Here is a 26,073-nt window from a genome sequence, read left to right as displayed (position 1 = left end):
GTTGCCACTCCGACACTTGGGAAGAGCTCCCTCCTTAAAACTCTCCTTTGCCATGAAGCTTACAAAAAACTTGACAATGGTTAGGTTGCTGGTGTGCTGAAATCACTGCCTGTCACACTGACCGATATTCATAGATTCCAAGGCCAGAAGGGACCTTTGTGATCATCTAGTCTGATCTCTGGTATTACACAGGCAATAGAACTCCCCTAAAGTAATTCCTAGGCTATCTATTTTACAAAAACATCCAATCTTGATTTGAAAATTGTCAGTGATGAAGAACCCACCACGCCCCTTGATACATTGCTCCAGTGATTAATTACTCTCACTGTTATTATCTCATTGTTTCCTTGTACTCTTCTCTAAGTCAGTCTATCTATCCATCTGTTGTCTTTTTTCTTATACTTAAATTATAAACTCTTTGGGTCAGGAACTGTCTTTTTTTTCTGTGTTTGCACAGCACCTAGTCCAATGGAGCCCCCAGACATGACTGGGATGCCTAGATGAGACAAGAACACAAATAATAATAATAATAAAATCAACGCCCTATCAACTACGAAAATGAGGGGGACACATGACTACATCTCAAACAAACCTTCTGTGTGAGTGAGAACAAATTAGATAGATTGATGATGAGAAGAGATACCAAAGAAAAAAAAGCTTTTATTACTTAACGTAAGCGCAAAAAGGGGTATATGGCATATGATTCCACAAAGAGAAGAATTTGCCAAGTGTTATAAGCAGCAGTCTGTGTTAACCAAAAAAGAAATTAGAGACAATGAAGTGGAGAAAAATCCTTTAGCCCTGACTAGTTCTTATAGAGTTTTATAGCTATTTTATGATTGCTAATGTTCTTTCTAAACATTTCATTTAGGCCTCAGTTCAATAAAGCCAAGCACATGTTCAACTTTAAGTACATGCATGTTCTCCTGGCTTTGAGTTCAACATGTACTTATCTGCTTTGCTGCATTTGGACTTAAAAGAATTAACAAAATCAACATGGATCAAGAAAATCTTCCTTATTAAGAGTAAGAAGAAAAGAGGCTGAATTTTCAAGAATATTATTGGGTAGCTAACAGCCTTTCCTTCCCTGATGTCTTCCATCAAATATGCTTTGCACTTCCAACTGCCAGCTAAACAGAGTAACTTCAGAAAATGAGAAATAGATGGCCTAACTTTTTGACACTAATTGTTTAGCAATGAGATTTTCCTAGTCATCCCCTCTATTAAAATTAGAGACTCATAACTTTGTCCACACCCAAACAGATAATCCAAACTGGTCAATACATCAGAAATTTAAAAATTGGCTGGCAGGAGATTATCTATATTTAGACTTTCTTTAACAAAATAAATGGTTCTAAAAATTCTGATTATGTCATTAACATACCAGTGTTAGAACAATGGAAAAAATATAAATGGGTAGCCAGAGGAAAAATACACATCTACCTGGGATTTGGAATTGGAAAAACCATCAGCGTTTTATGTTAATGGTAATTAGATATTTGTTTCTTGATTAAAGTCAAGAAATTAAAATTCTGTTTATGATTTATGACAGGTCCACTGAAGATATTCCCTTGGCAGAGTATGTGTCATGTACGCCATATAAAACACACACAGAGACCAAAAAACGTGCAATTACCCATTTGGCCCTCTTAAAGGATAATAGCAGAATATTGCATAGTTTGTTCCCTAGCAAGTTCAAGAGCTATTGAATAATGGCAGAAAAAACAGGAGAATATATGTTACCCATAGGTCTTTAATATCTTTATGTAAGGTAAATGGTTAAAAATGTGGTGCTATTTACTACTCTCCTTTGGAACATTTATATATCTTCTTTGAAATTAATTGCTTTAAAACTGAAGAAAGTAATCAAGGGCGTGTGAAACCATTCAATGTCTATATTGGCTAAAAACGTGCTTACTAGGGGTTTCATCCATAGCTGCATGGAGGGTGGTTTGAGGGGAATGCCAATGAATCTGTGACTATGCAGAGCCACCTATCAAATCCATGGCTCATCATGTCAGGTTACTACTCTTTGGTGCAGATTTAGCCCTGCTGTCTGGCATATTTGAAGGGGTGAGTGGCAGGGTGGAGCCAAAAGTTTGTCCACTCCCTGCCTATTATTATTTATTAGTAGTAGTAAATAATTATATTTTGATAGTACCCAAAGGCTTAGGGCCCCATTGTGATGGGTGCTATACAAACACAGAAAAGAACCAATCGCTGTCCGAAGGGTTTAAAGCTAAAGATGGGGGGAGCTCATCTACTCAGACTTAACTCTGCACACCAGGAGCCAAGATCTAAATGCCTATGCATTCAGTAAGAATATTTGCAGTAAAGCCTTCTAGTGATTCCCAATATTACAACTTGGGGATTAAACTGAAAAAAAAATAAGGTCAACATTTGCAAACTAAGGTACTTAACATTAGACAAACAAAACCTTATTCAAGCATTTATTTAGATATATAAGTAAGTTTTAGGTGTCTAACATTAAGGTACTTCATTTTGACAATGTTAGCCTGCAGGTAATTGAAAATTTTAGTGAATGAATATTTTTCATAATGTCTTTTTGTGACAGTATTGATGTTGCCTATTTTCCTCTTGAGTCTACTAATTAATTGTATTTGTGGTTTATATATGTCCTTTTTTAGGTGCGGCACAATAGACTTATAATGGAAATGGATCATCCAACAGTAGGGAAGATAGCTGTCCCAGGTTGGAATATTTAATTTTTCTTTCTAAATAGAACTTTTAAAAAAAATGAAGTGATGTGTCCTGGCATTTCAGTCTTGTGAATGGATGTTTGACTGACAGTTGACACCTGTGCTCATGTTTGTTCTAGTAGCAGGGAAATGGGTACGTATACATGAGTTCATGTATTTTGTAGTTCGCTTCTCCTAAAATATGAACATGAATTTGATAGTGTTTGCAAACCCCCACTGTTAGAAATATGATCGTTAAAGCACCTATATGAATATATTTTTGATTTAGGTTTACTCTGAGTATTGCATAAACTCTGCTTTTAGGCCTTTTTATTGTAAAAACAAAACAAAAAAGGGGCCACTCATCCTGAAGCACAGTCTTTTGCTTGACAGCAGGCTCTGCAATGAAAAAGTCTGGTTAGCTGTTCTTAACTTCTTTACCAAGGAGTTTCTGAGGTCTATAGGAAATGGAAACAGGCCTTTATGTTTTTTCTAATGGTGACTGGACAAGCTATCATAGTTGGCCTAAGTCTTCCTCCATTGAGGTAAATGGTAAACTCTTATTGATTTCAATAGGAGCAGTTAGGTCAATGATGAATACTCAAATCTTGCTGCTTCCCTACACCTTCCTTTCTCACAAATTTCCCTTCCCCCCCTCCATGAAGAGCATCTTTCAGCTTTATTTTTATAATGTCACCTTTTTATGTAAAGATTGCCAAATACCAGCCTCTGATACATGCATCCAATTCCCATCAGTTTCAGCTCAGTTGCACACACATAGCTGTAGGAATAATTTGACCCATAAAGTTTTTCTTAAGTTGCACATCCTGGAGTCACACAGGATTACCGAAAAGAGTTTTTTGAGAGGAATGAACCCCATATCATTTTATATTTTCCTGCATTAATAATTTTTTTGTATGCTTCATTTTTGGTCTTTGTCACACATTGTGTCCTACATTTGGGCCTCACCAGGTTGAGAAATTTGGGAGAAAATACTCTATGTTTCCACAATTCAAATGAGCATTTATGAAAATGTACCTCTTAATATTTTACTCTTCAAGAAAAAAGTTATATTCCTTTTGTCTGTCTAAAATGAAAAGGCAAGCAAGGTTTTTGGTTTCAATTAAAAAAAAAACAGGTAGAAAAGCGTTGCAGATGGCAACAGGAAAAGTGTGTAAATTTTCATGTTGCACACAGTACATAATCTATCTTTGGGAAAGAAAATACTCCTTCAGGGGCAAAGTTAAACTGCAAGAAGGGAAAGGAGATGAAAGGAATGTTCTAATGTCTGTCAGCAGAGATAGAATGCACTGTCAGGAAAGAAAGTTTTCACATAGGTAAGCTACAGCACTTCCCAAATTCTTAGGGTTTTTTTGACTTTATTAAAGCTAAAAACTCTTGACAGTGCAATGAAACTAAAATAAATCATCCTATTCTCTAATGGTTTGCCATTTAGATGGGCTTCTATGAAGGGCTTTTTGTATTAAAGCAGATGGCTGAAATGATCATTGGACAGTTGAGCAGGAAAAGAAGAATTACTTCCTATCTTGGTATGGAGCAGGGGAATGAGCGTAAACATAATGACATTGTATGGCTCTACCCATAACTTGGAAATGACATTAAGAGCTTGATTACTGTTGGTGGTAGACCTTAGGAGCATCCTCCAATTACTCAGGTCAGAGATATATCTTTGGCTTAGAATGAACACTGCACTAGAGCAACCTCCAGTAGGCAACTCCATCCTCAATATCCATTAAAAAGTGTTTCTGAGAAGTTTCCAGTGCAATTATATTCAACTGTTAGATAGAGACCACCTCCACTGTATGACTGGTTTCTATTTGAAGCTGCTTCAGACAGTTTTCAATATAGATGCTGGAGAATGAGTCTTACATTGCAAAAACATATATCCATAATAGTATTGGGGGGAGGCTATCAGCCCTAGACCAAACTGGAGTGACTGTTATCTCTGATCCACATCTAGACAAATTTTAGTAAATGAAATGGGTGAAGCAGACATCACACCTTGAAGTTCTTGACTGATAGTCTTTTGTGATGCTAAGCAAAGTTCCGAATGCAGCAATACCCTTATTAGGAATGAGTGAGTACTCATGCTGGAAGATTTTTATCATTGAATTTTGTGGCTGCCCTCTGTCTTTCTATTATATTGGGTTGAACCAACACCCTTATCCAAACCCTCCCACACTGTGGGTGAGTTCAAATACAGATCTGGGTCTTCATTTGAGGCAAAATCTTGGCTCCATTAAGTTATTAGGAATTTTGCCATTGAATTCAGTGAAGCCAAGATTTCACCTTTGAATTTTTTGATGTAGGCCAGGGGTTCTCAGACTTTTGTACTGGTGACCCCTTTCACATACCAAGCCTCAGAATGCAACCCCCCCTCCCCTTATACATTGAAAACACTTTTTAATATGTTTAACACCATTATAAATGCTGGAGGCAAAGCAACGTTTGGGGTGAAGGCTGACAGCTTGCAACCCCCCATATAATAATCTCGTGATCCCCTGAGGGGTCCGAACCCCTGATGTAGGCCCATCTCTTGATTTTAATTATCTTTTGAATATTGCTTATAGGGCTACTACATTTGGTTTTTCTTCCATTTAAAGTCAGGATTCTGAATGTTTCCTTCTTGTTGTAGTCCACAGTTGAGATATGCTGTATGCCAGTGAGAGATGGCAGGCATTAGTTCTGTATGTTTTCCCATGCTCTTTAGGTATTTAAGACTTAGAACAACACATCAGGTGTTGATGGGTTTTCGTGGTGGAGGAGGTAAATTGGTAGAAATATATTTGTATTCACTTGTGTTGCTTTTAGTCAAGATATAACTTAATAGTTTGGTATTTTCTACTTCAGGTGGTAATATTACTATTTATTTAAGGACGTCTTTGTACATACATGCTACTGCTATTAGTAAAAGTATTGTTAAGATCTTCTTGTATTGATTTAGATATATATCTTAGATATAGAAGAAGGAAGCTCATTTGTTCTCACTGGAAAGATGGTTGTGCAGAAGGCTGTAAGAGAATTTTTAAAAAGATGTATAAAAATATGTGTGGTTCTTTGCAGGTTGATTGTTTTTACCTGGTCTTAATTAACATCTTCATTCAGCACTCAGATACCACAGCCGTAGATGCCATATACGAATCTAGGGAGATGGATGGATACACAGAGATCTGGAAGAGGAATTAAATATGTTTAAGAAAATGAATGATCATTCTGAATGGAGAGCACTACAGACTCTTTGAGGATAGAAAAATAATGGAAAAGAGAGGTTAGCTATAAGGGAAAACCCAAATCTCACTGGATGGTACTGGGGCAGCCAAATTAAACTAGTGAACAAAGTTGAGGAAGCCTTGGAATCTGATTTAATCCTAAACTCTTCTGGTGAAGAACATCAATTCATTTGCTACCAAAGCAGCATTTTCTCTTGCTTTGTGTGGGCCACTGGACAATGTATTTTTAATGGCTACATGGGATATAATATACACCAACACCTATTTGTTTTTATAGCATGAACTATTGTCCAAATCTGTCCAATTATGGTATATTTCGTATATGACTTTGAAAGCCCAAATAACAACTTTCCCAACATCTACATTATCCAAGTGTTGGCCTGTAAAAACTTGCCTTTTATCACTATTTTTTTAAATAGTTAAAAAAACAACAACAAAAACCTAAACCGGACAGACAGAAATGTATACAGTCCCCTTTATTAACCTTTTAAGGTAGAAACACTCATGAGCATATCTGTTGGATGAGCTTGGCAGGTCAGCTGTCCAAGCCTGACACCACTGGTTTAAAATTAGAGTTTTCGGTCTCCTAGATGAGCTGCCTGCCAAGGCTGATGAGCCCTACTTTCCCAACAAGATTTATTTTAAGGTGGTTTTTATTTGCCTTGAACATCCTTGTTATAGGGCCTAAGTGGCATGGTTGAAATTTGGAGAGGTCAGTATGGATTCATGCCAGGAAGGATCACAATTGTTGCCATGTTTGTGCTACAAATTCTCATGGAGACATTCACAGAAAAGAGTTGGCAATTGGATGTGGTCTTTGTGGATCTGGAGAAGGTGTGCAATTGTGTACCAAGAGAATTAGTTGGGTGGAGTTTGCAACGGAGAAGCATGCCAGAAGGATATGTATGATGAAGTGAATGCTGTAGTCAAACTAAATGGGGCTACAGTAGAGAATTTCTGGTAAACGCTGGCCTGCAACAGGTTGTTGTTTTGAGTCTTAATTTATTAACATTTGAAAAACACTTCGCTATCTTCAGAAGGAGGGTGATACTGAAGTGTCAGGTGCTTTTTTAATGTATTTATTTTGCCCAGGAAAACAAGGCAGGCTGATTATAAAGGAAGAAAACTGCGATGGTATTTCCTTGTATTGAATCAACTTGCCAGAAACCTCAGACTGTTGTTAACTATGCCGTCTTCTTTTCAATCTTTTAGCGTCGGGAAAGGGGGGAAGGTTCAGTAGGACTAGATACATGGCAGAGACTGTTCATTGAAAAGTGTTGTCCTGCATTGAGGGATTTTGCAGGAAATTAAAGAAATCTGTGCTACAATACATTGTTTCCTGCAGCTAGGAGATCTCGCGCTACAGGAACAACAACAAAATAAAACATCCCAGCAATTCTCTACAAGAGCCCCTGCCTGAACTTCTGATCCTGTCTGCTTTTCATCACACATTCTTGGTGTGCTTTTGTGTGTGTGCGTGTGCTTAGCTAATGTTGATTGAAAAATTTTAATTTCACTTCACTATTTATGGCACGTTGGAGACATAAATTCACCAGCATTACCGTTACCTCATTCACCTTTTTTAGTCATCAGCACTGACTGTTTATGTGTTTTACATTTGCAGAGCTGATTTCAATTTTGAGGAATTCAGTACCATTGCAGGAACTCCGCAGAAATGATGTATGTCATCTCACTTGGCTATCCTCAAAATACTTTAAAAAAATCTTAAAAATATATATAAACAGTAGATTGGTACTGATTGCAAAACCAGAAATGAGGTAGTGGGGAAGGTAAGGAATATGTTCTGAGTTTGGGGATTATTCAGAAAAGTAAAGGACTTTTTTTTTTTAAAAGAAAAATGTGTGATATTTTAATTTGGAATGTGATGGCATTCCTTTTAAAGTGAGGAATAAATAGCAAACCTTCTTACTCCTCCAGCATATTTTCTTAACATTTTATAAAGTGATTACACACACACCCCCACACACCCCCAATGGTAGAATGGCCTTTGCACCTTAATCAATGCTTCCCCACTTACGACGGAAGAAGAAGTAAGCTGCCTCTTACCTAGGGTGAGTACATGTCCTGATTTTTATAGGGACAGTCCCGATTTTGGGGGCTTTTTCTTATATAGGCACCTATTACCTCCCACTGCATGTCCCGATTTTTTACACTTGCTATCTGGTCACTCTACTCTGACCCATTGCTGTGACTTTCATTCTATGGGGCCATCACACCTTTCCCTGAATCCAGATTGGCTGTGCATGCATCCTACGCATCACTATGGCATGGACTGGAACTAGGAATTTTGTGTTCCGTAGACAGCAGTTCTGTCAGCTGAGCCAATAGTGAGTCTGCCCTTGTGTTAAGCTTGTCTCAGCTGGAAGTTGCTCTTTGCAGAGCTTAGAGTTTTTATTTAAGTTTCTCTCTAGATTATATACATATGTGGCAGTCAAAGCAGTTATTTTATAGCACGTTTCTTTCTGCTTTTGAAGTCAGAATGACAGAAGGATATTTTCTTAAAACAAAAGAGAGCACTCCCACCTACTCTGTATGGTACAATACTGAGTAAAATAAAATCTGTGAATGAGTGTAACTCTGCATATTATTTAGTCAGTGGTTTTATTTCTAAGGATGAAAAGATTTTCTTTATTTTTTACTCCATCTTCAGTGAGTTACTATCTGGCTCTCTTTGTTTTACGCTAGACACTTTTCCAATGATACAAATAAACAAAAATAACACTTTTCTGCACTCAGTCATATATCTGAATCAAACTAAAGAAACAGAATTATTTAGGCAACCATTTTGTCTAAAGTGTTATCCTCTCACCAGAGGTAACATTTATTGCAGCTGTCATATGTGTCTCTGGAATTCAGTTTTGTTTAGGAACAAAACCCACTATTTTTGTTGTTTTCCACAAAATAGTCCCTCACCTCTGCCTGTTCAAATAGCTCAGAAAGCATTTTCCTATCCCCTTCCTCTGTGACCAAGCACAGCCAGGTGCTCACACAGAACAGGGTGTGTGATTGTAAAGATATATATGTGTGCCTCGGGTGCATTGTAAAACAGCCAAATTACTTCAGCGCCCATAAATTGCAAGTATATCTTTATGATCTTTAATAATTATTGGATAAGAAAAGGAATCCACTGTCAATTCAAAAGTTTAGTTTAATTAAATGTCAGAATATGTTTTAAACATTTAGACAATTTTCCTTAATCCCTAGAACACTGGGATGACTGTACAAGTCCCCTTGCATGCTCCCACCACATGTCTTCCTAACAAACAAGCCCTTCCCCATTTTCAAAAGGAGCCCTCCATAGCCCTATCCCAGGAGTGGAGTGAATGGCTGGATTTAAATTGTTAAAAGTGAGCATATTTTCATAGATGTTAAATCCAGAAGTGACCATACGATCATCTAGTCTATCCTCCTGTATAGAATTTCATCCAGTTACCCGCTGCACTGGGCCCAATAACTTGTGTTTGACTAAAACATAGCTTACAATAAAGCATCCAGTCTTGATTTGAAGACATACAGAGATGAGGAATCCACTACTTCCCTTGGTAGTTTGGCCCAGTGGTTAATCTCTCTCACTGTTAAATATGGCTACATCTACACTGCAGAAAACAAAACCCTGCAGCAGTTAGTCTGAGAGCCTGGGTCAATTGACTTGGGCTCGTGGGGTGTGTGTAGACATTTGGACTTGGGCTAGAGCCTGAGCTCTGAGACCCAGTGAGAGGGGAGGGCCTTAGAGCCTGGGTTCCAGCCCGCGCTTGAACTTCTACACGTATTTTTGGCCCCATAGTGCAAGCCGGTTGAATCAGGCTCTGAGACTCACTGGCATGTTTGGTTGTTGGTTTTTTGTTTTTTTTTTGCTTTGTAGACATACCCCAAATGTGCCTTATTTCTAATTTGAATTTGTCTTGCTTTAACTTTCAGCAATTGAGTTTTGTATGCTTTTATCCTCTGGATTAAAGAGTTTTGTAGTATGCAATGTTTTCTCCCCATGAATGAAAGCACTTCTTACTCTTGTCGAAAAGCAAGATAGATGGAGCTTTGTAAGTCCTTTGGTGTAAGGTGTATGTGTGTTTGTAAGGTTTCAGAGTAGCAGCCATGTTCGTCTGTATTCGCAAAAAGAAAAGGAGTACTTGTGGCACCTTAGAGACTAACAAATTTGTTTGTCTCTAAGGTGCCACAAGTACTCCTTTTCTTTTTGTGTGTTTGTAACTTACATAAAGTGCTCATTTTACTGATTAAATCTTTATATTTCATATAAAGTGTGTGTGTGTGTGTGTGTGTATTGTGACAAAGTTCCTGCTCTACCTTGGTGGGTCTTGCACTTATTGGCGGATTTGCTCGCCTTGGAGCTTCACGGCAGCCCTCAGCTTGACCGTTTTTCTGAACCCACAGTCCAGGTCGACTCCTCCTGTGTCTGACCAGGAGTTGGCAGGATTTGGGGGGAACCCAGGCCCACTCTCTACTCCGGGTTCCAGCCCAGGGCCCTGTGGAATGCAGCTGTCTAGAGTGCCTCTTGGAACAGCTGTGCCACAGGTACAACTCACTGGGCTACTTCCCCATGGCCTCCTCCCAACACCTTCTTTATCCTCACCATAGGACCTTACTCCTGGTGTCTGATAATGCTTGTACACCTCAGTTCTCCAACAGTCTGCGTTCTCACTCTCAGCTCCTAGTGCCTCTTGCTCCCAGCTCCTCACATGCACACCACAAACTGAAGTGAGCTCCTTTTTAAAACCCAGGTGCCCTGATTAGCCTGCCTTAATTGATTCTAGCAGCTTCTTGATTGGCTTCAGGTGTTCTAATCAGCCTGTCTTAATTGTCTCCAGAAGGTTCCTGATTGTTCTGGAACCTTCCCTGTTACCTTACGCAGGGAAAAGGGACCTACTTAGCCTGGGGCAAATGTCTCTGCCTTCCATTACTCTCCCATAGCCATCTGGCCCGACCCTGTCACAATACATACACACTTCCATATATATATTTTACACTTAATTTCAAAAAGTTATATAAGTACAGAGTATCAATGGAGAGAGAGATTTTTCCTATATAGAAATTACATAATGGGGAGGTACAATATAAAGATTTGCAGCAAAATGAGCATGTTAGGAAGTCAATTAGGAGAAGCATAAGAGGGACTAGCAGAGGTTGGAATCAGCGACAAAGCAGAACAGTGTTCCTCACACCATCTAGTTTCAGAGTAGCAGCCATGTTAGTCTGTATTCGCAAAAAAAGAAAAGGAGTACTTGTGGCACCTTAGAGACTAACAAATTTATTTGAGCAGTGAGCTGTAGTTCATAAAAGCTTATGCTCAAATAAATTTGTTAGTCTCTAAAGTGCCACAAGTACTCCTTTTCTTTTGCACCCCATCTAGATGAATCTAAATAAACTTGATTTTAATTTTCTCTAACTTTTTATTCTCAGGTTGGAATCTGACTAAAAAGCATTAGAAGAACCACCAATTTCTTTTGTGTGTCTTAATTGACAGTACAGCTTCTCTTGATTAATTTTCCATTTTGGTGTTAATATTTTCCATTGACAGGCCTCTGTAGTGATTGGTTTATATGTTTAGGTCTCTCTCTGGATAGAATAATTTTAGAGACTTTTTTTTGAATGAAAGCTTTTTTGGCACCCTAATTTAAGGCTATTGAATCCAGTTTGTCATTCTGAGGTTATTATTTAAAATGTTAATAGCTATTCTTTGCCCCTTTTGTATTTACTCTTGACTGGACAAGTCCACTAAACTAAGGTTATTTCTTTTCTTTCTGCATTTATCTTGAAAAGAATAAAAAAAGCAAGAAGACATTTTGGACTATGAGGTACCTCTCTATTTTTAAGGGGTCATAATTTAAGAACCTCTTGCTTATATCATCTCACATTTAATAGGTGGTGAGGAAGGATGTTCCAGTGATTAGGGCACTGGCATAGCACTTGGCATACCTGTATCCAGTTCTTGCTGCACCACAGACTTTCTGTGTGACCGTATGCAAGTCACTTTACTTCTCTATGCCTCAGTTCCCCATCTGGGGGTAATAGCAGTGACCTACCTCACAGAGATATTGTGAGAATAAATTCATTAGATTGTGAGGCACTCAGATATTGCAATGATGGGTCATATAACTACCTTAGACAGATAGAAAAATTCTTCTTCATCCTCTAACCTGACCTATACAATATCTGAAGACAATCTTCCTTTATTTGTGGACAGGACCAGATTAATGCAGGGGCTTTAGGGGCTGCAGCCCAAGGCCTCGGGCTAAGGGGGGGCCCTGCAAAAATAAATCCATAATTATATACAATTCAGTGGCTACCAACCCGTTGATTATGATCGACTGGTCAATCCTGGAGCCTCTGCCAGTCGATCGCGATCTCCGGGCCACTAAAAGTCCAGTGGTGCAACAGGGCTCAGGCAGGCTGCCTGCATGCCGTGGCCCCACACCGCTCCCAGAAGTGGCCGGCTGCTAGTACATCTCTGCAGCCCTTGGGGGCGGGTGGTGGCTCTGCATGCTGCCCCCAGCACGGTCCCCGCAGCTCCCATGGGCCAGGAACTGGCCAATGAGAACTGTGGGGGTGGCGCTTGCAGGCACAGGCAGTTCCTGGAGACACATTGTCCCCCTCCTTCCAGGGGCTCTCAGAGATGTGCCAGCACTGGCTTATTCCGGGAGTGGCGTGGGGCCATGGCATGCAGGCAGGCAGCCTACCTGAGCCCTGCTGCGCTGCTGGCCAGGAGCCACCTGTGGTAAGCACCTCCTGGCCAGAGCCTGCACCTCACATCCCCTCCTGCACCCAACCTCCTGAGCCAGGTCAGAATCCCCTCCTGCACCTAAACTCCCTCCCAGGCCCCACACTCTGTCCTGCACCCCAACACTCTGCACCAACCCAGAGCTCCCTCCTGCATCCAAATTCCCCCCCGCCCACGAAACTAATATAACAGCTATTCTAAGGTAAGAAGTAAGCTATTTTGAATTAACTTAACTATATTCTACATGTTTTAAGAAATGTAACCACAGAATGGATTTATCTTAATTAACGGCACATTTAGTATAGTGCTAATAGCCTCGATGCCATAATTGTGATCATTTTGTTTTAAATTAGGAAAAAGATTTGTATACAGGGGCCCCACAAAATCTAATAGCCTCGGGCCCACAGGAGAGTTAATCCAGCCCTGTTTGTGGATTTAGCAGAAATTGGTTGAATAGGGAAGAGGGGGGCAATATCAAGTATATAAATTGAGCTCAGATTTTGTCCTTAACTGTGGAGAAGCTATTACTTGTCCATACCTCTTTATGCCCTTCTTGTTGCTTATCCAAGTTATACATACTTAACTTTTGAAATCCTTCCTCCTAGTCAGTCAGTCAAAACTTCCGATCATTTTAGCTGTTCTTCCTTGTACTCCCCACAGCTTTTTTCTATTAACGTTGTGCCTGAAACTGAATCCCAGGTGTGGTTGCATCAGAGCAGAGTTAAGAAAGACTATTGTTGCCTAGCATGGTGATATTAGATGCTTCTGCATGCATGGTTAAAAATTACATTGACCTGTGTTGCTGTCATGTTGCACTTCAAACTCGCATTTAATTTGCTTTCCAGTGTCATCACAAAGTCTATGCCAACGTCACTATTTTCTGGAGTTTTCTTTCCCATAAATATTTGTGTTTCAGATTATTTTTCCTCAGATGTGTATTTTTCTAATATGAATAGAAGAATAGATCATGTGCTCATGCTTCTAAGCTTTAGGTTGCTTTGTGTGGTCCAGTGAATTTTGATTATTTGATTTGATCAAGTTGTATGCATTCATTCTACCCACCGACCTATCAACTCCAAACCCAATGTTTTGTACTTATGCCCGTCCGCCCATCCATCCATCTATCCATCCAGTTTTGTACAGCACCTACCATTGTAATATCTGAGTGCCTCCTACATTCATTAGATCAACATAGAAAGGCCCATAACAGAATTCCTGGGGTCATCAGCGCTTCTCCTTTTTTGAGAATAGGAAGCTCTGCGTTGTATAACTTTTAACTCTCATTTCTCTTGGTTTTTTTTGTGGGCTTTTAGGGAGTGCACAGGTGGTTGTTGTTGGAGTCAGTTGTGGAACAAGGGTGTGGAGGGATTTGAAGTGGTGAGAGATAGCGGTGGTGGATGGTAGTATGAAAGTTAGGATAAAGGGAGAGAGGTTGGGCCTAGAAGAGACAGTGAAGAGAAGACAGAGGGATAAATACTGTTTTCTCTCATCCTACTCTTTATGTTAAAGGGTTCTAGTTTTTCATGTTGAAAGGCGGAAGAAATGGGAACGGGACAAAGGTGCAGGCCTCTTCTCCTACTTCCCTACCAACCTCTTTTATCCCTCATGAAATGCTTCCAAGTAATACCTTGAACAGTATCCCAGTTTTTCCACTCTGAATACATGACCATCTTGTAGAGGAAGGTAGGGCATTGGAGGGGAGTATGGGAGCGGAGGTATAGGGCAGCTTGCAGCCCTACCAGTCATGCTGGGCACCAGCACCACTGTCTACGAATATTCAAAGTATCTAAATACCAGCAAACGATGAGGAATTATTTAGCTTTGTAAAAGGAAGTATAACAATGTGCAAAGGGATAAAATCAAGACAAAAATGTAACAGTCTGATCCAAAGTTGGTTGAAAGTTATTGGGCATTGGATCAGAGCCTGTATGAGAAAAAATGTTTCTCTTAATAGAGAGATCTGTTAGACTATGGAATAGTGTTTTTTAATATATTTAAAACAAGACTAAGCAGAAAAATGGTAAAAACAATTTACCCTTGATTTTAAGCAGATAATTCAGGTCGTTCGAGAGGAATGAAGACCCATTACATTTCACAAGTTGGCGTCCACTTATCCCTTAAAATTGAAACAGTTTAGGGCCTATGTCTTTTTCACCTAAAGTTTGTGGCTGGTTTCCCCTATAAATAGGGCTTACTTCAATACTTCGCTGTATTTGAACTAATGTAAAGACTAAATCTGACTAAGGAGTCTGTAAAACAGAATGAGATTTTAATATCTCCTGCAGGGTAACAGCTGTTTTCAGAAACATGATGTAAGAAACTATAAAGGCAAGAATAGTTGTCAGTAGAGGCTTTCTGATTTAAAAAAACATTAAGTGACAGAGTTTCAAAGATGGATGTGTGCAAATACCCATTTGCAATTAACAAACCTAATTTGTGCATAAAGACCACAACTGTGCACACTAAGCGGATATTTCTGTTGTGTGAGCAAAGCCTTTTGAAAAAGTCTGACTGAAATTAATAGGAATTAAATCTGTAAGATTCTATAGTAATTTAATAGGATTAAAAGAAAGTACTGTACAAATGTATGGGTTTTAGAGACTAAATTTTCAAAAGTGCCCAGTTGGCCTGTTCCCCTGGTCACTTAAGAGCCTCAGTCCCATTGTCTTTCAGAGGGACTGAGACTCGTAATTGCCTAAATTTCTTTTGAAAATGAGACTGACTCATAAATCACTTGTGCACATCTGAAAATTTTACCCAGTGTTTTTTTGAACTGTCTCATAGACTTATATGACAGGGATATAATTCTTAAATCACTTAGAATAGATTTTTAAAAAACCTTTTCTATTAAATTCTATTGGACTTTTCCTTAATGACAGAGCAAGTCATTAGCCATGTACATGCACCAATTCCTATTTTTCACATAAAGTCAAGGTATTTATGTGAATAAAAGCAGTGCACAATTCTGTGCATTTTTCTTTAAATGCGTGTCTTTTAAAATCTGGCTCTAATTTCCCAACAGGAGTCATATTTGGGCTCAGTAATTTTGACAAGGGAGGCAGCTCTGGCTAGTATTCCAATTTCTCTGTTTCCAGCCACTCCAGGGAATACAGAAGCTAAGGATGAGACATGGATTTTAATGATGGTAGTATGTTTACCTCTGCTACTTTCCTAGCTAGCTAATCAAGGATTAGTGGTTTAATTCCTGAAAGGGAATTTTATTTCCTGGCTTTGATTATGCCCACAAATCAATGTCCCTATAAACCCTGTTGTAGGATTTATTAGTTGTTTTATTTCAAATCTGAGAGCAGGAGTTTAATGGTCTGCTCCTCAAATCCTGCTTTTTGCTAGGATTTCCTGACAGCAAGCATGCGATCATCAGAGAATCTTTGACTTTTGAGTTGCCTCTCTCCTCCCCTTGCATTTCAGTCATTGATTCCAGTCTCTACAGACTACAGGGAAATGTATCAAGAACTGGCAGATTGAATGAAGCTCTACCCTGGATGGACAGTAGTGTAGAATCAGGAGACACCATTCTGTCCTGAACTTCATTACTTTTTAAGTACTTTCTGGAATATTGAGAAGGAGGGTAGGGAAAACAAATACAGAAATTGTAAGTAATGCTTAGGGAGTCCCTTATCACAGCATGAGAATCTAGTGCTGATTCCCTGAAACTTTCATCGGAACCCTTCACCTTCAAAGAATTCTGAGCCTGAGAGCTGGCAAACAGCTAATTTCAGAGTTCCGAGAAGCTGGCACAATTTGAGGGATATCTTGGGAACGAGTACTGCAGAAAGGGATCTGGGGATCACAAGCTAAATATGAGTCAAGAGTGTAGCACTGTTGCAAAAAAAAGCAAACATTGCAAGACACAAGAAGTAATTCTTCCGCACTACACAGTGCTGATTAGACCTCGGCTGGAGTATTGTGTCCAGTACTGGGCACCACATTTCAGGAAAGATGTGGACAAACTGGAGAAAGTCCAGAGAAGAGCAACAAAAATGATGAAAGGTCTAGAAAACATGGCCTGTGAAGGAAGATTGAAAAAATTGGGTTTGTTTTGTCTGGAAAAGGGAAGACCGAGAGGGGCATGATAACAGTTTTCAAGTACATAAAAGATTGTTACAAGGAGGAGGGAGAAAAATTGTTCTCCTGAACCTCTGAGGAGAGGACAAGAAGCAATGGGCTTAAATTGTAGCAAGGGTGGTTTAGGTTGGAGTGGTTTAGGTGGTTTAAGTACACTGTGTAGATACTGAGTTGCCCTGTGACACTCCCACAGGAATCAGAAGAGGAAAGCTATACTGTATTTCCTGCTCTGACACAACTAGATTTTTACTGCCAAACTGGTCATCCATTCAGCCCATCACGTCCTCCACCACACCCTAGGTGTGGAGCTCTTTTGTTCGTTAGTGGGTGTCTGCAGCTATTGTTTATGGCAGCATAGGCAGCACAGTAGTGTTGGGTGTCTTGAGATAGGCACCTGTAATTTATCCACAGCAACTGTAAGAAGCTGAAATCAGTTCCTTCCCGCTCTGACCTGCTGGTGGTTTGGGGAAGCCACTCACATCCGTGCAGTCCACCGGCCCTTACAAGGGGTTTACAGAATCAGGGCCTAAGAATCTCATCTCCAGGGGTGAAAGTAATTTAAGTGACTTACTGGTACGCAGGGTGGCCGGAGTCCTGAGCAAGGTAGTGTGGGGGGGGAGGAGGGTCAACCGGAAGGGGCGAGGCCTCAGGTAGAAGGGGCTGGGCTGGGGCCAGACTCCCCCAGCTAGCCCTTCAGCGCGGCCTGGCAGTGATTTAAAGGGCCCGGGGCTCCTGGCCATTGCTAAGGCTACCCCGGGGCTCCAGCAGTGATTTAAAGGGCTGGAGCCCTGGGGTCTTTAAATTGTCGCCGGAGCCCTGGGGCTCCTGGCTGCTGCCACTGCCCCAGGGCTCTGGCAGTGATTTAAAGGGCCCAGGGCTCCCAGCTACTGCTACCCCAGTGCTCCGCTGGTGATTTAAAGGGCTCTGGCTGCGGTAGCGGCAGCCGGGACCCCGGGCCCTTTAAATCATCACTGGAGCCCCATGGTAGCAGTAGCAGCGTCCGGGAGCCCCGGGGCTGTGGCAGCGATTTAAAGGGCCAGGGGCTCCAGCCGCTGCCAGGAGCCCCAGGCCCTTTTAAATTGCTGGCCCAGGGAAGCTGTCCCTTTTGGCTCCCCTCACCAGCGGCACAGCTGGTACGGTTGGCTGTGTACCGACTCTTACCGGTACGCCATACCGGACCGGACCGGACTGGCTTACTTTCACCTCTGCCCATCTCATAAGTGGGAATATAAAGAAGCTACCTCACAGAAAAAGCTGCTACTCTGAAATAGAAATTATTGACAGTCAGTCAATTATCCTATTATATCAGTCTGTCACTAGGGAGCTTTCAGTGCATAGCAGCAGGGTCCACACGGACAGCTAGCACACGGGATGTCGAGCACTATAGATTTACACTCAGGTTGCCATGCAGTAAGTGTTCGTGTAGACATGTCCTATGTCTCTTATGTAATGGGGATGATTTGCAGGCAGTTGCTATGTTGCAGGGCATGAAATGTGATTAGAGGTTTTTAAGTCGTTCTAAAAGTCTGCTGTTCTCTTCCCTAGGAACACCCAGAAGTAAGTCAAAGTGCCACATAAAGTATATTTACAAAGTCTGAGCATAATTCTCTTCTCACTTACACCAATTCAAATCAAGGGTAACACCAATGATGTCAAGAGAATTATCTCAGGGTGACATTGGTGTGAGAAGAGAATTAGGTGCTTTGGGTGTATATAATGCAGATAATTGGATGATGGTGACAGCTGTGCATTTCATAAAATAGAAACATATTTTACAAACATTTAGTTCATCATATAATATAAGTTTTATATAGAAAGATTACATTTATACTTACAATAATAATACTTAGCTCTTATATCAGATATAGCAGTTTTCATCTATAGAAGGCAAAACATTTTATAAAGAGAGATTAATATAATTATCGCTATTTCTACACTTGAGGTAACTGAGGCAAAGAAAGATGAAACCACTTGATCAAAGTCAGATAGCATATCGGTGGTAGAACAAGTCTATGCTACAAGTGCTACAGCAGCACAGCTGCTATATAGATACTTACTACAGCGATGGAAAGGTTTCCCCAATCATTGTAGTAAATCCATCCTCCCAAGAGGTGGCAGCTAGGTCAAAGGAAGAATTCTGCTAACCCCCACATCTACAGTGGGGTTTAAGTCGCGCTAACTGTGTCACACAGGGCATGAAATTTTTCACAGCCCTGAGTAATGTAGCTAGGTTGACCTAAGTTTTAGACATAGACCAGGCCTCAGTCCAGTGTCTTTGTTCTTCAACCTATTTCTGGTGGCTCTACTTTTTTCTTTTGGTCTTTCAGCTTGAGAGCGTTAGTGCATGTGAAATATGAAGAGAGCTGTGAAATTGGACCACTAGGCCTCATCAATCCAGTTAGAATTGGGTTTTGTCATATAATTTGACATAGCTTCATTTACAAACAGGGTCTCAAATATTCACCACCAAATAGCATCAAGGAACTTACATGTGCTGCTAGTGGCTTTTAAAGATTGCATTATTGAAGAGAAAGTTGCGAATAAGTTTCAAATTCAGGCTAATTGTATGGTAAAAAAATAACCTCAGTAGACTATATATATATGAGAAAAATGTTTTTTGTAGTAGAATTTTTGGCTGATTTAAGGCAACGTTTTCAATGGTTTTGTACATATGATTGAATTTTTAAATTAGCTACAAGTTAATGAGAAGTAATATTCAGTGATGAACTTAACTGAGTCATACAGTATTGTACATACATTACAGTATGCATATACATATAAAATAATATACACTGTATTATATCTGATATTGTTTGATATTTACATAGTGATATAAAGAGGGACCATATTTTAAAGACTTCACACAAAAGACAAGAGTACCAGTTTGAATGTTTGAATTGGAAATTTCTCAATTTTTGAGTACTTAATTTCTCAGCCTTAATACTGCACTAATACTACTCTGTCATATGAAACTCAGATTTATATCTGCATAGCATAATCAGTATCCAGCTCTCCCTCCTCCCCTCCCCCCCCCAATCCAGTGGTCATGATATTTAAACCATTTAAGGGAGGAAGAACATTATATTGTGCATGCTTATGAGTTTTGATTCTATGTGGGCTTATTCCACAAGTCTCATATTTCCAATCTTTTCTAAATAGTGCAACTTTGAAACATAATGATTGAGGCACATTGGCAGAGAATGCAGGTTTGTCCTAAACTTCAAGATATAATGGATATACAGTTTGCTTGCCAGCAGTGCTCTCCCACTAGTAATATTTAGTCAGCAATAAAAAAAGACAACCATATTGATTCATATTGATGTAATAAAGAAAAGCTTTCCAATGGAAAAAAGCCAAATCATTAAGAGTACACAAGAGTACTTAACACTTTTTTGTGACCACTTGCCATGCAATGAAATTTGGGACATGGCATTAATAGTATTTTTTTATGCTAGTGTGCATGCTGCACAAAAATGATAAAAAACCTACATCCAATTCCTATCAATGGGTTTTTTCTTCTATTCCTACTATATATTTTTAGGGAGAGATCCAAATCACATACAGTGTGAATTAAGGTCATCTATACTGTAGCCTCAAAGTCTATTAAACAGTAGAACTTATTTACATTTTTGGTTCGGTTCTCAGTAAATGGTACGTATTCTGAAATTACCATTTTTTTTCCACAGATGGATCTATTTGACCCCTAACACTTGTGTATTGTTAATAATTTTTTAGTTGAAAAAAAGTTTTATATTATCAACCTTTTCAGTAAGGTTTTTTCTTTAATCCTCTTCAATTCTAACATCTGTAGTACAGACACATTACATCTATATTATTACATTCCAGTGAAATCCATCATTGCACTGGGGCAGCACCAAAGGTTCTTTTTGACTGACATACATACGTGCAAATTAGTCAAGAGGAAAGTGGTTAATTTTACATCAGAAGATATGTTCTTTACCTCTCAATTTTGAGAGTTCTAAACTTTCTTCTAATTCTTCCTTTATTCTGGAAATATAAAAGGTCTTCATTTATACACCCCCTCTGATTTGACTATTTTTATCTGTTGTATTTGAATGCCCACCACCCTTGGATGTGTATGAAATCAGTAGTTTATCACCTGTGAGTAGGCATACTGGAGTTTTGGTGCTCAGAGGGAGTGGTGTCCATCTGGACTGGGAAATCATCTGATCCAAGATTAATCCTGGAAACAAAACTCTATTCCTCTCACTACTGTAGTGATCTACCCAGGACCAGCAGTGGTAAAGAAATTACGTTTGCTTGTCAGATGGCCCTTTCAGCCAACAAGAGGTATATAATTTTAGATTGACTGGGAGGTCATAGAAACAAGTCACCAGGGCCTACAGGAAAGACTTCTGCAGAAATATCTGGGAAAGGGCAGTTATCTTTCTGGGATTTTTTTTCTTGCTATAGGAGCTGTTAACAGTCAGCGTCATGAACATCTCAGCCAGACCTAAGGAGCGAGGCCAGTATGTAGTGTTACTGAGTGACACAAAGTTGTCTGTATAGTAGCCTTGTTATCAGGGACTTATTTTTCCATAATTTCTCTTATACTCAGTTTTCATGGTGTTTGCAAAGAATAATCTCAGAATGTTCCTCTGCATAAATAATTTAAAATTGTTGGAAAATCTGTATCTTTGGTACATTATAACAAAACCTGCCCCATCTCTGTAGGACCTGATCCAAAGCCCATTGAAGTCAATGGGTTTGGAGAAAGATCAGACTCTGGGTGAGCAAGACCCTCAGGCAGGTGAAACCAGTGCAGAGCTACACATTAAGATGAGTTTTTAAGGTGTTCTGCTGCTAAAACTTCCCCTTTCAGAGCCTGTCATAAGACAGCTACTCATAGAAGCCCTGGGCTTTAGTACTTGAGTTGGGGGCTCACAATTTGCTCTGATTCATAGATGAACTATGCACCTTTAAACTAGTTAAAATAGACTCTCACAAAACATACAGAAAATCAAAAATTCTCCCCATAGGCATTGCAAATCTACTGTGTACCTCTGAACATCAGAATAAACTAAACAAATGAAAAAAATGTTTTTTCTCTAGTCCCAAGAGATCTGATGCAGGCTGCTCCCAGGAAGGTGTCTGACTTGGCAGATTTGCTTTGCTGGTCCTCAGTGCACTTTCTGGCAAAAATGTGGTATATGTTTCAAGCAGGTTAAGTAAAAGTTTCATGTTCAGAACCCTACTCTGGAGAAAGAAACATTTCATTAGACAGCTGCCTGGAATCTGCTTAATATGAAGAGAGGAAAAAGCTTGAGAGAATTAGAGTCTCTGAATAGGGCTTTTCTTGTTCTTTCACACTGCTACACTTATGCAGAGATGAGCTTTTCTTAAAAGTCAGGCTACATTTTAATATGTATACATTCCTTGGACACGCACGTTTATGTGCCTAAAAATCCCAGGCACAGAAAAATGACACCATCCCCCCCAAACCTTGCAAGAGAGCAGTTCTATCAATCGCAGGGGTACCAGCACTGTGGCAGCCTTTTACCCTGTTGCTTCATTTAACAAATGCTTTGCAATGGCAGGACGGAAATACAGTGTAATTTGTGGGGGCCCTTTTCTCTTCTACAGTCACTAATTTAATAATAGTTACAGATACTGCCAGATACAGATGGGGGAGCTTGGATTCTGGATTTGTCAGTCAGCGTGGCACTTCAGTTCCAGAATTCTATTTGCGTAACAGTCTCCTGGAGCTCAGGACAATCTGTTTAGTTCTCTAGGCCTTTCTTGTTGTTGTTGAAAGAAAGATAGTATGGATTCTAATTGACAATACCGCAGCTGTGTGTTGACAAGCAAGATGGGATTCACAACCTATCCCTAGGGTAGCAGTTGGTGCATATCCTTTTACTGTGTAACTTCACAAGGCTTATGGGACTTTTCTCTTCATCTGCACTTTATACTGCTTGCCTGCATACTGTATTGTGTTAGACACTGTATCTGGATCTTAATGTTTAACCATATATTTAATGTATGGCTAAATATTAAGAATTTTTCACATTAAACACAAAATATGAGTGGCATAAATTGCATTAGACACTTTTGTCTCCTACTAAGAAACACACAAGGTTTTGATGTAGTGTTGCAGCAAACATTATACAGACCTTGTTAGAAATCTTTTGGAAATTTAAATAGAAATGTATAAGATTGTAAAATAGTCTTCCAAGGAAAGTGTTGGAAGCCCCATCATTTGGGACTTGTAAAAGTAGACTGCACAAAGCCCTAAAAATAAAATTAAAAAAATAGGAAATAATTTTGCACTGATAGAGGGATGGACAAATGATCTAGTAAGTCTTTTTAACATCTATAGTTATCTGAAAGGTTTCCCATAATGTAGCTAATTTTGCAGGAATGACTAATAAATCATTTAAGGACATAACTAGAGAATCTTTATAAGAAATGCTGAAAGATTATTGGCTTTAATTGCTGGAATATTTTTAGGAGTCTAACTAAAGCAAGTTGGAAGTGCTTATGCCTTCATTTTCCAGATAGTATATCACTCTTAGCTTGCTGGTTTGACTCCTAAAAGCACAGGGATGAGTGTATTTAATATGCTACCTATTATAGTGGCCTAGGAGGACTATCTCAAGCTATTGAATAGATGCAGGTATGAGAATAGTTGTACAAAGGAAGCTTGCATATATCCATTTTTAAGAAAGCAAATGCAGAAAAAAAGCAAATTTGCCCGAACTTCCCTTTCGATAGAATAACTTCCCACCCTCCCCCACCCCTCCCGAAGAGGTCAGGCAGATTTATGGAATAAAAGAGGGGCTGGAGCCAATTTTACATGGTTGTGAGCTAGAGTCAACCACTCATTTGTGCCAAGTAAATTTTGGAAATGATTCTCCTTTGCTGACAGTGCCCTCATTACTGATTGTGAAGAGTAATTTATCAGGCATTTCTTAAAATAAACCATTCATTTATGCTAATAGGACTTGGCAGGGAGGAAAAATTGGCAGGACTTGAAGTTCCTAGTGTGTTTCTTTTTTAAAACAAAAACTGAAAAGTTCTAAGCATTTTGAGCAAACAGTTATCAGAGGCATGCATGCAGTTTATTAAAGTGACGTCTAATTGCATAATAAATGTTCAAAATAGGAGGAAAGGAAATAATTCCTGTGATAAGTTGACAAAAGCAAATAGTTTGATAGCATTGTTGAAGTACTGGCATTAATTTCATTCTTCTGCACTCATCATTGGCTAGGTTTCTGGTATTAATAAATCACTTTTGCATCTTAATGACTCATCTATTTTCTGTACAATGCCTCATTTTTTAAATGTCTTTTTGTTCTTGCTTCTCCATGTATTCTCCCTCCGTTAGCTACCTCAGAGGAGATGTTTACTTTCTGGTACAAATTGAGGCCGATCATCCTGGAAGCGCTCCTGCCCCATGGGTAACTTTACACAAAGTGAGTAGTCTCATTGAGTTTAATGGGACTACTCACGAGTGTAAAGTTACTCACCTGCATAAATGTGTATAGGGTCAGAGGTGTGACTTGTTGCCTGTTATTTACTTGCTTTCCTATTTTAGTTGAATGGGCTCTGTCAAGATTGATATGTCTAAAATTTAATCACTGCAAAAACAAGTTTAAAAGTTTCTTCTGCTTCTGAAAAATCCACAGTCCCTACTCCACCAATGCTCCCTTACCCACCAAACCCTAAAAAACCTCATATCCAGTGTCTGCCATACTGATAAAATATCAGCTGCTCTAGAATGGTGACCCACCAAAAAAGCAATAGCTTCCTGCAATGCCCATTGAGGACAAAGGAAAGTCTCCTGTTGACTCTCAGGGTTATTGGGTGAGGTTCTCATTGTCTGAGGCAAGGTTGTGGGTACTCTGGCAAGCTGTTCACAAATTCTGTGGCCACTGCTGTATTTTGTGGCAAACTAGAAATCCTGCCACATCTTCAAGAAAAAATCAAAAATAGTAGATTGTAGTGAAATAAGGGTGGCAATGAATCAACACAATCACTAGAGTATTAATTGTGCTACTTATCTTGCTAACAAATTGAATGTGACATGTTGATCCTAAATTTTCATTGTCTCTTAGTTTGTAACCATAATGGCTAGAAAACTCAAGCCAGAATTTGCAGAGATAGAAGGCTAAATTTAGGCTATTAAGGCATCCAACAAACATCTGTGGGAGCTTTTGGGTGCTTAGTGCTTTTGAAAATTAGACTACACAATGGAGGTATACAGGTTTACACCATTTGAGGATCTGGCCCATATTATTTTAGCCGCCTTAACAGGAAAAGGCTGTTGTGGTATTACAGTGTAGATTGCAAAACTGAGTGGAAATAATGTATGTAAATTTTTAAGCTACAAACAGTAAACTTCCAGAAAGAGATATTTGCACTTTTTGAAAGTGGAAGCTCAAATTAAATATATGGAACTACCCTTGAACTGTTCATTGAACCTGGCCGCTTCAGCTACATGTCTGTTACTCACCATCATAATTAGAGTGTCCATGCAATAGTTTTAAATGTTTCTGTTAATGCTTTCCACTTCTGTCTGCATTCTTCTCACATTGTTTCCGCCCATTAATGCAATAAAAATGTCAGCCACAAATACCAGGTTCCTTAATGGAAAATCAAAACAAACTAAAACCACAGCCAGCACCACAGCTGAGAGATATTAATTTTCTACTGATAGTCAGAATTACCATGATATACACAATTAACTGAGGATATGTATACAGTATATGCTGTCATTTAATTTTTATATATTGCGCTAGCCTGAGATTGAAGCTATACAAAACCACTGGATCTCACTGTAATTTCAGCAGGTTGTGCAACACTGAAATTGCAGCTATAATTCCTATAATCAATGCACCCTAATTATTTGTGTTAAGGAAAGTGATGGCTCCTCCTGTGCCCTTTCGTTGCATGTTATGAGGAAGGATGGTCTCTTGAGTAAAGAATAGGACAGGTCTCAGAAGTAGGGTGATCACCTGTCCCTAATTGGGAGGGACAGTCCCGAAATGCACATTTCAAGTCCTGGTCCCGGGCTGCATGACTCCGAGACAGCATTTGTCCTGAAATCCCTGTGGAACCACTCTGCGCCTGCCTGAGGCTCAGAGGTTGTGCCAACCTCTTCCCAGTGGGGGGCGGAGAGGACCTTAACCCCCGCTAACCACGAAACCCTGGCCCCTGCTTCTCCTCTTCTCCCTGAGGCTCCACCCCACCCAGGCCAGAAGCCAGAGTCAAGCATTAGTAAGAGCTGCCCAGGAAGCCTAGGTCACTATAGGTAGCCCTG

At 39.6% G+C, this 26,073-nt stretch overlaps 1 protein-coding gene across 8 annotated transcripts in view; it reads left to right on the top strand.

Annotated features, from left to right (window-relative positions):
- Window positions 1-26,073, top strand: part of SUGCT (succinyl-CoA:glutarate-CoA transferase) — a 483,091-nt gene that overhangs the window by 412,558 nt on the left and 44,460 nt on the right. For 5 of the 8 annotated variants that reach the window (XR_006279193.1, XM_043508703.1, XM_038389972.2 and 2 more), the window contains one exon: window positions 2,649-2,712. The exons of 1 other annotated variant lie outside the window; for it this stretch is intronic. Coding sequence is in view for 5 of the 7 variants with exons in the window: in XM_043508703.1 (XP_043364638.1) it covers window positions 2,649-2,712 (64 nt within the window). In the remaining 2 variants the exon portion in view is untranslated. Of the gene's footprint in view, window positions 1-2,648; window positions 2,713-5,783; window positions 9,457-26,073 lie in introns of those variants that run through there. 2 more of the 8 variants (XR_006279194.1, XM_043508704.1) reach the window with 1 other exon arrangement.

Source organism: Dermochelys coriacea, chromosome 2 (assembly GCF_009764565.3).
Source record: "Dermochelys coriacea isolate rDerCor1 chromosome 2, rDerCor1.pri.v4, whole genome shotgun sequence".
Lineage (NCBI taxonomy): Eukaryota > Metazoa > Chordata > Testudines > Dermochelyidae > Dermochelys > Dermochelys coriacea.
This window is presented reverse-complemented; position numbering and strand designations above follow the sequence as displayed.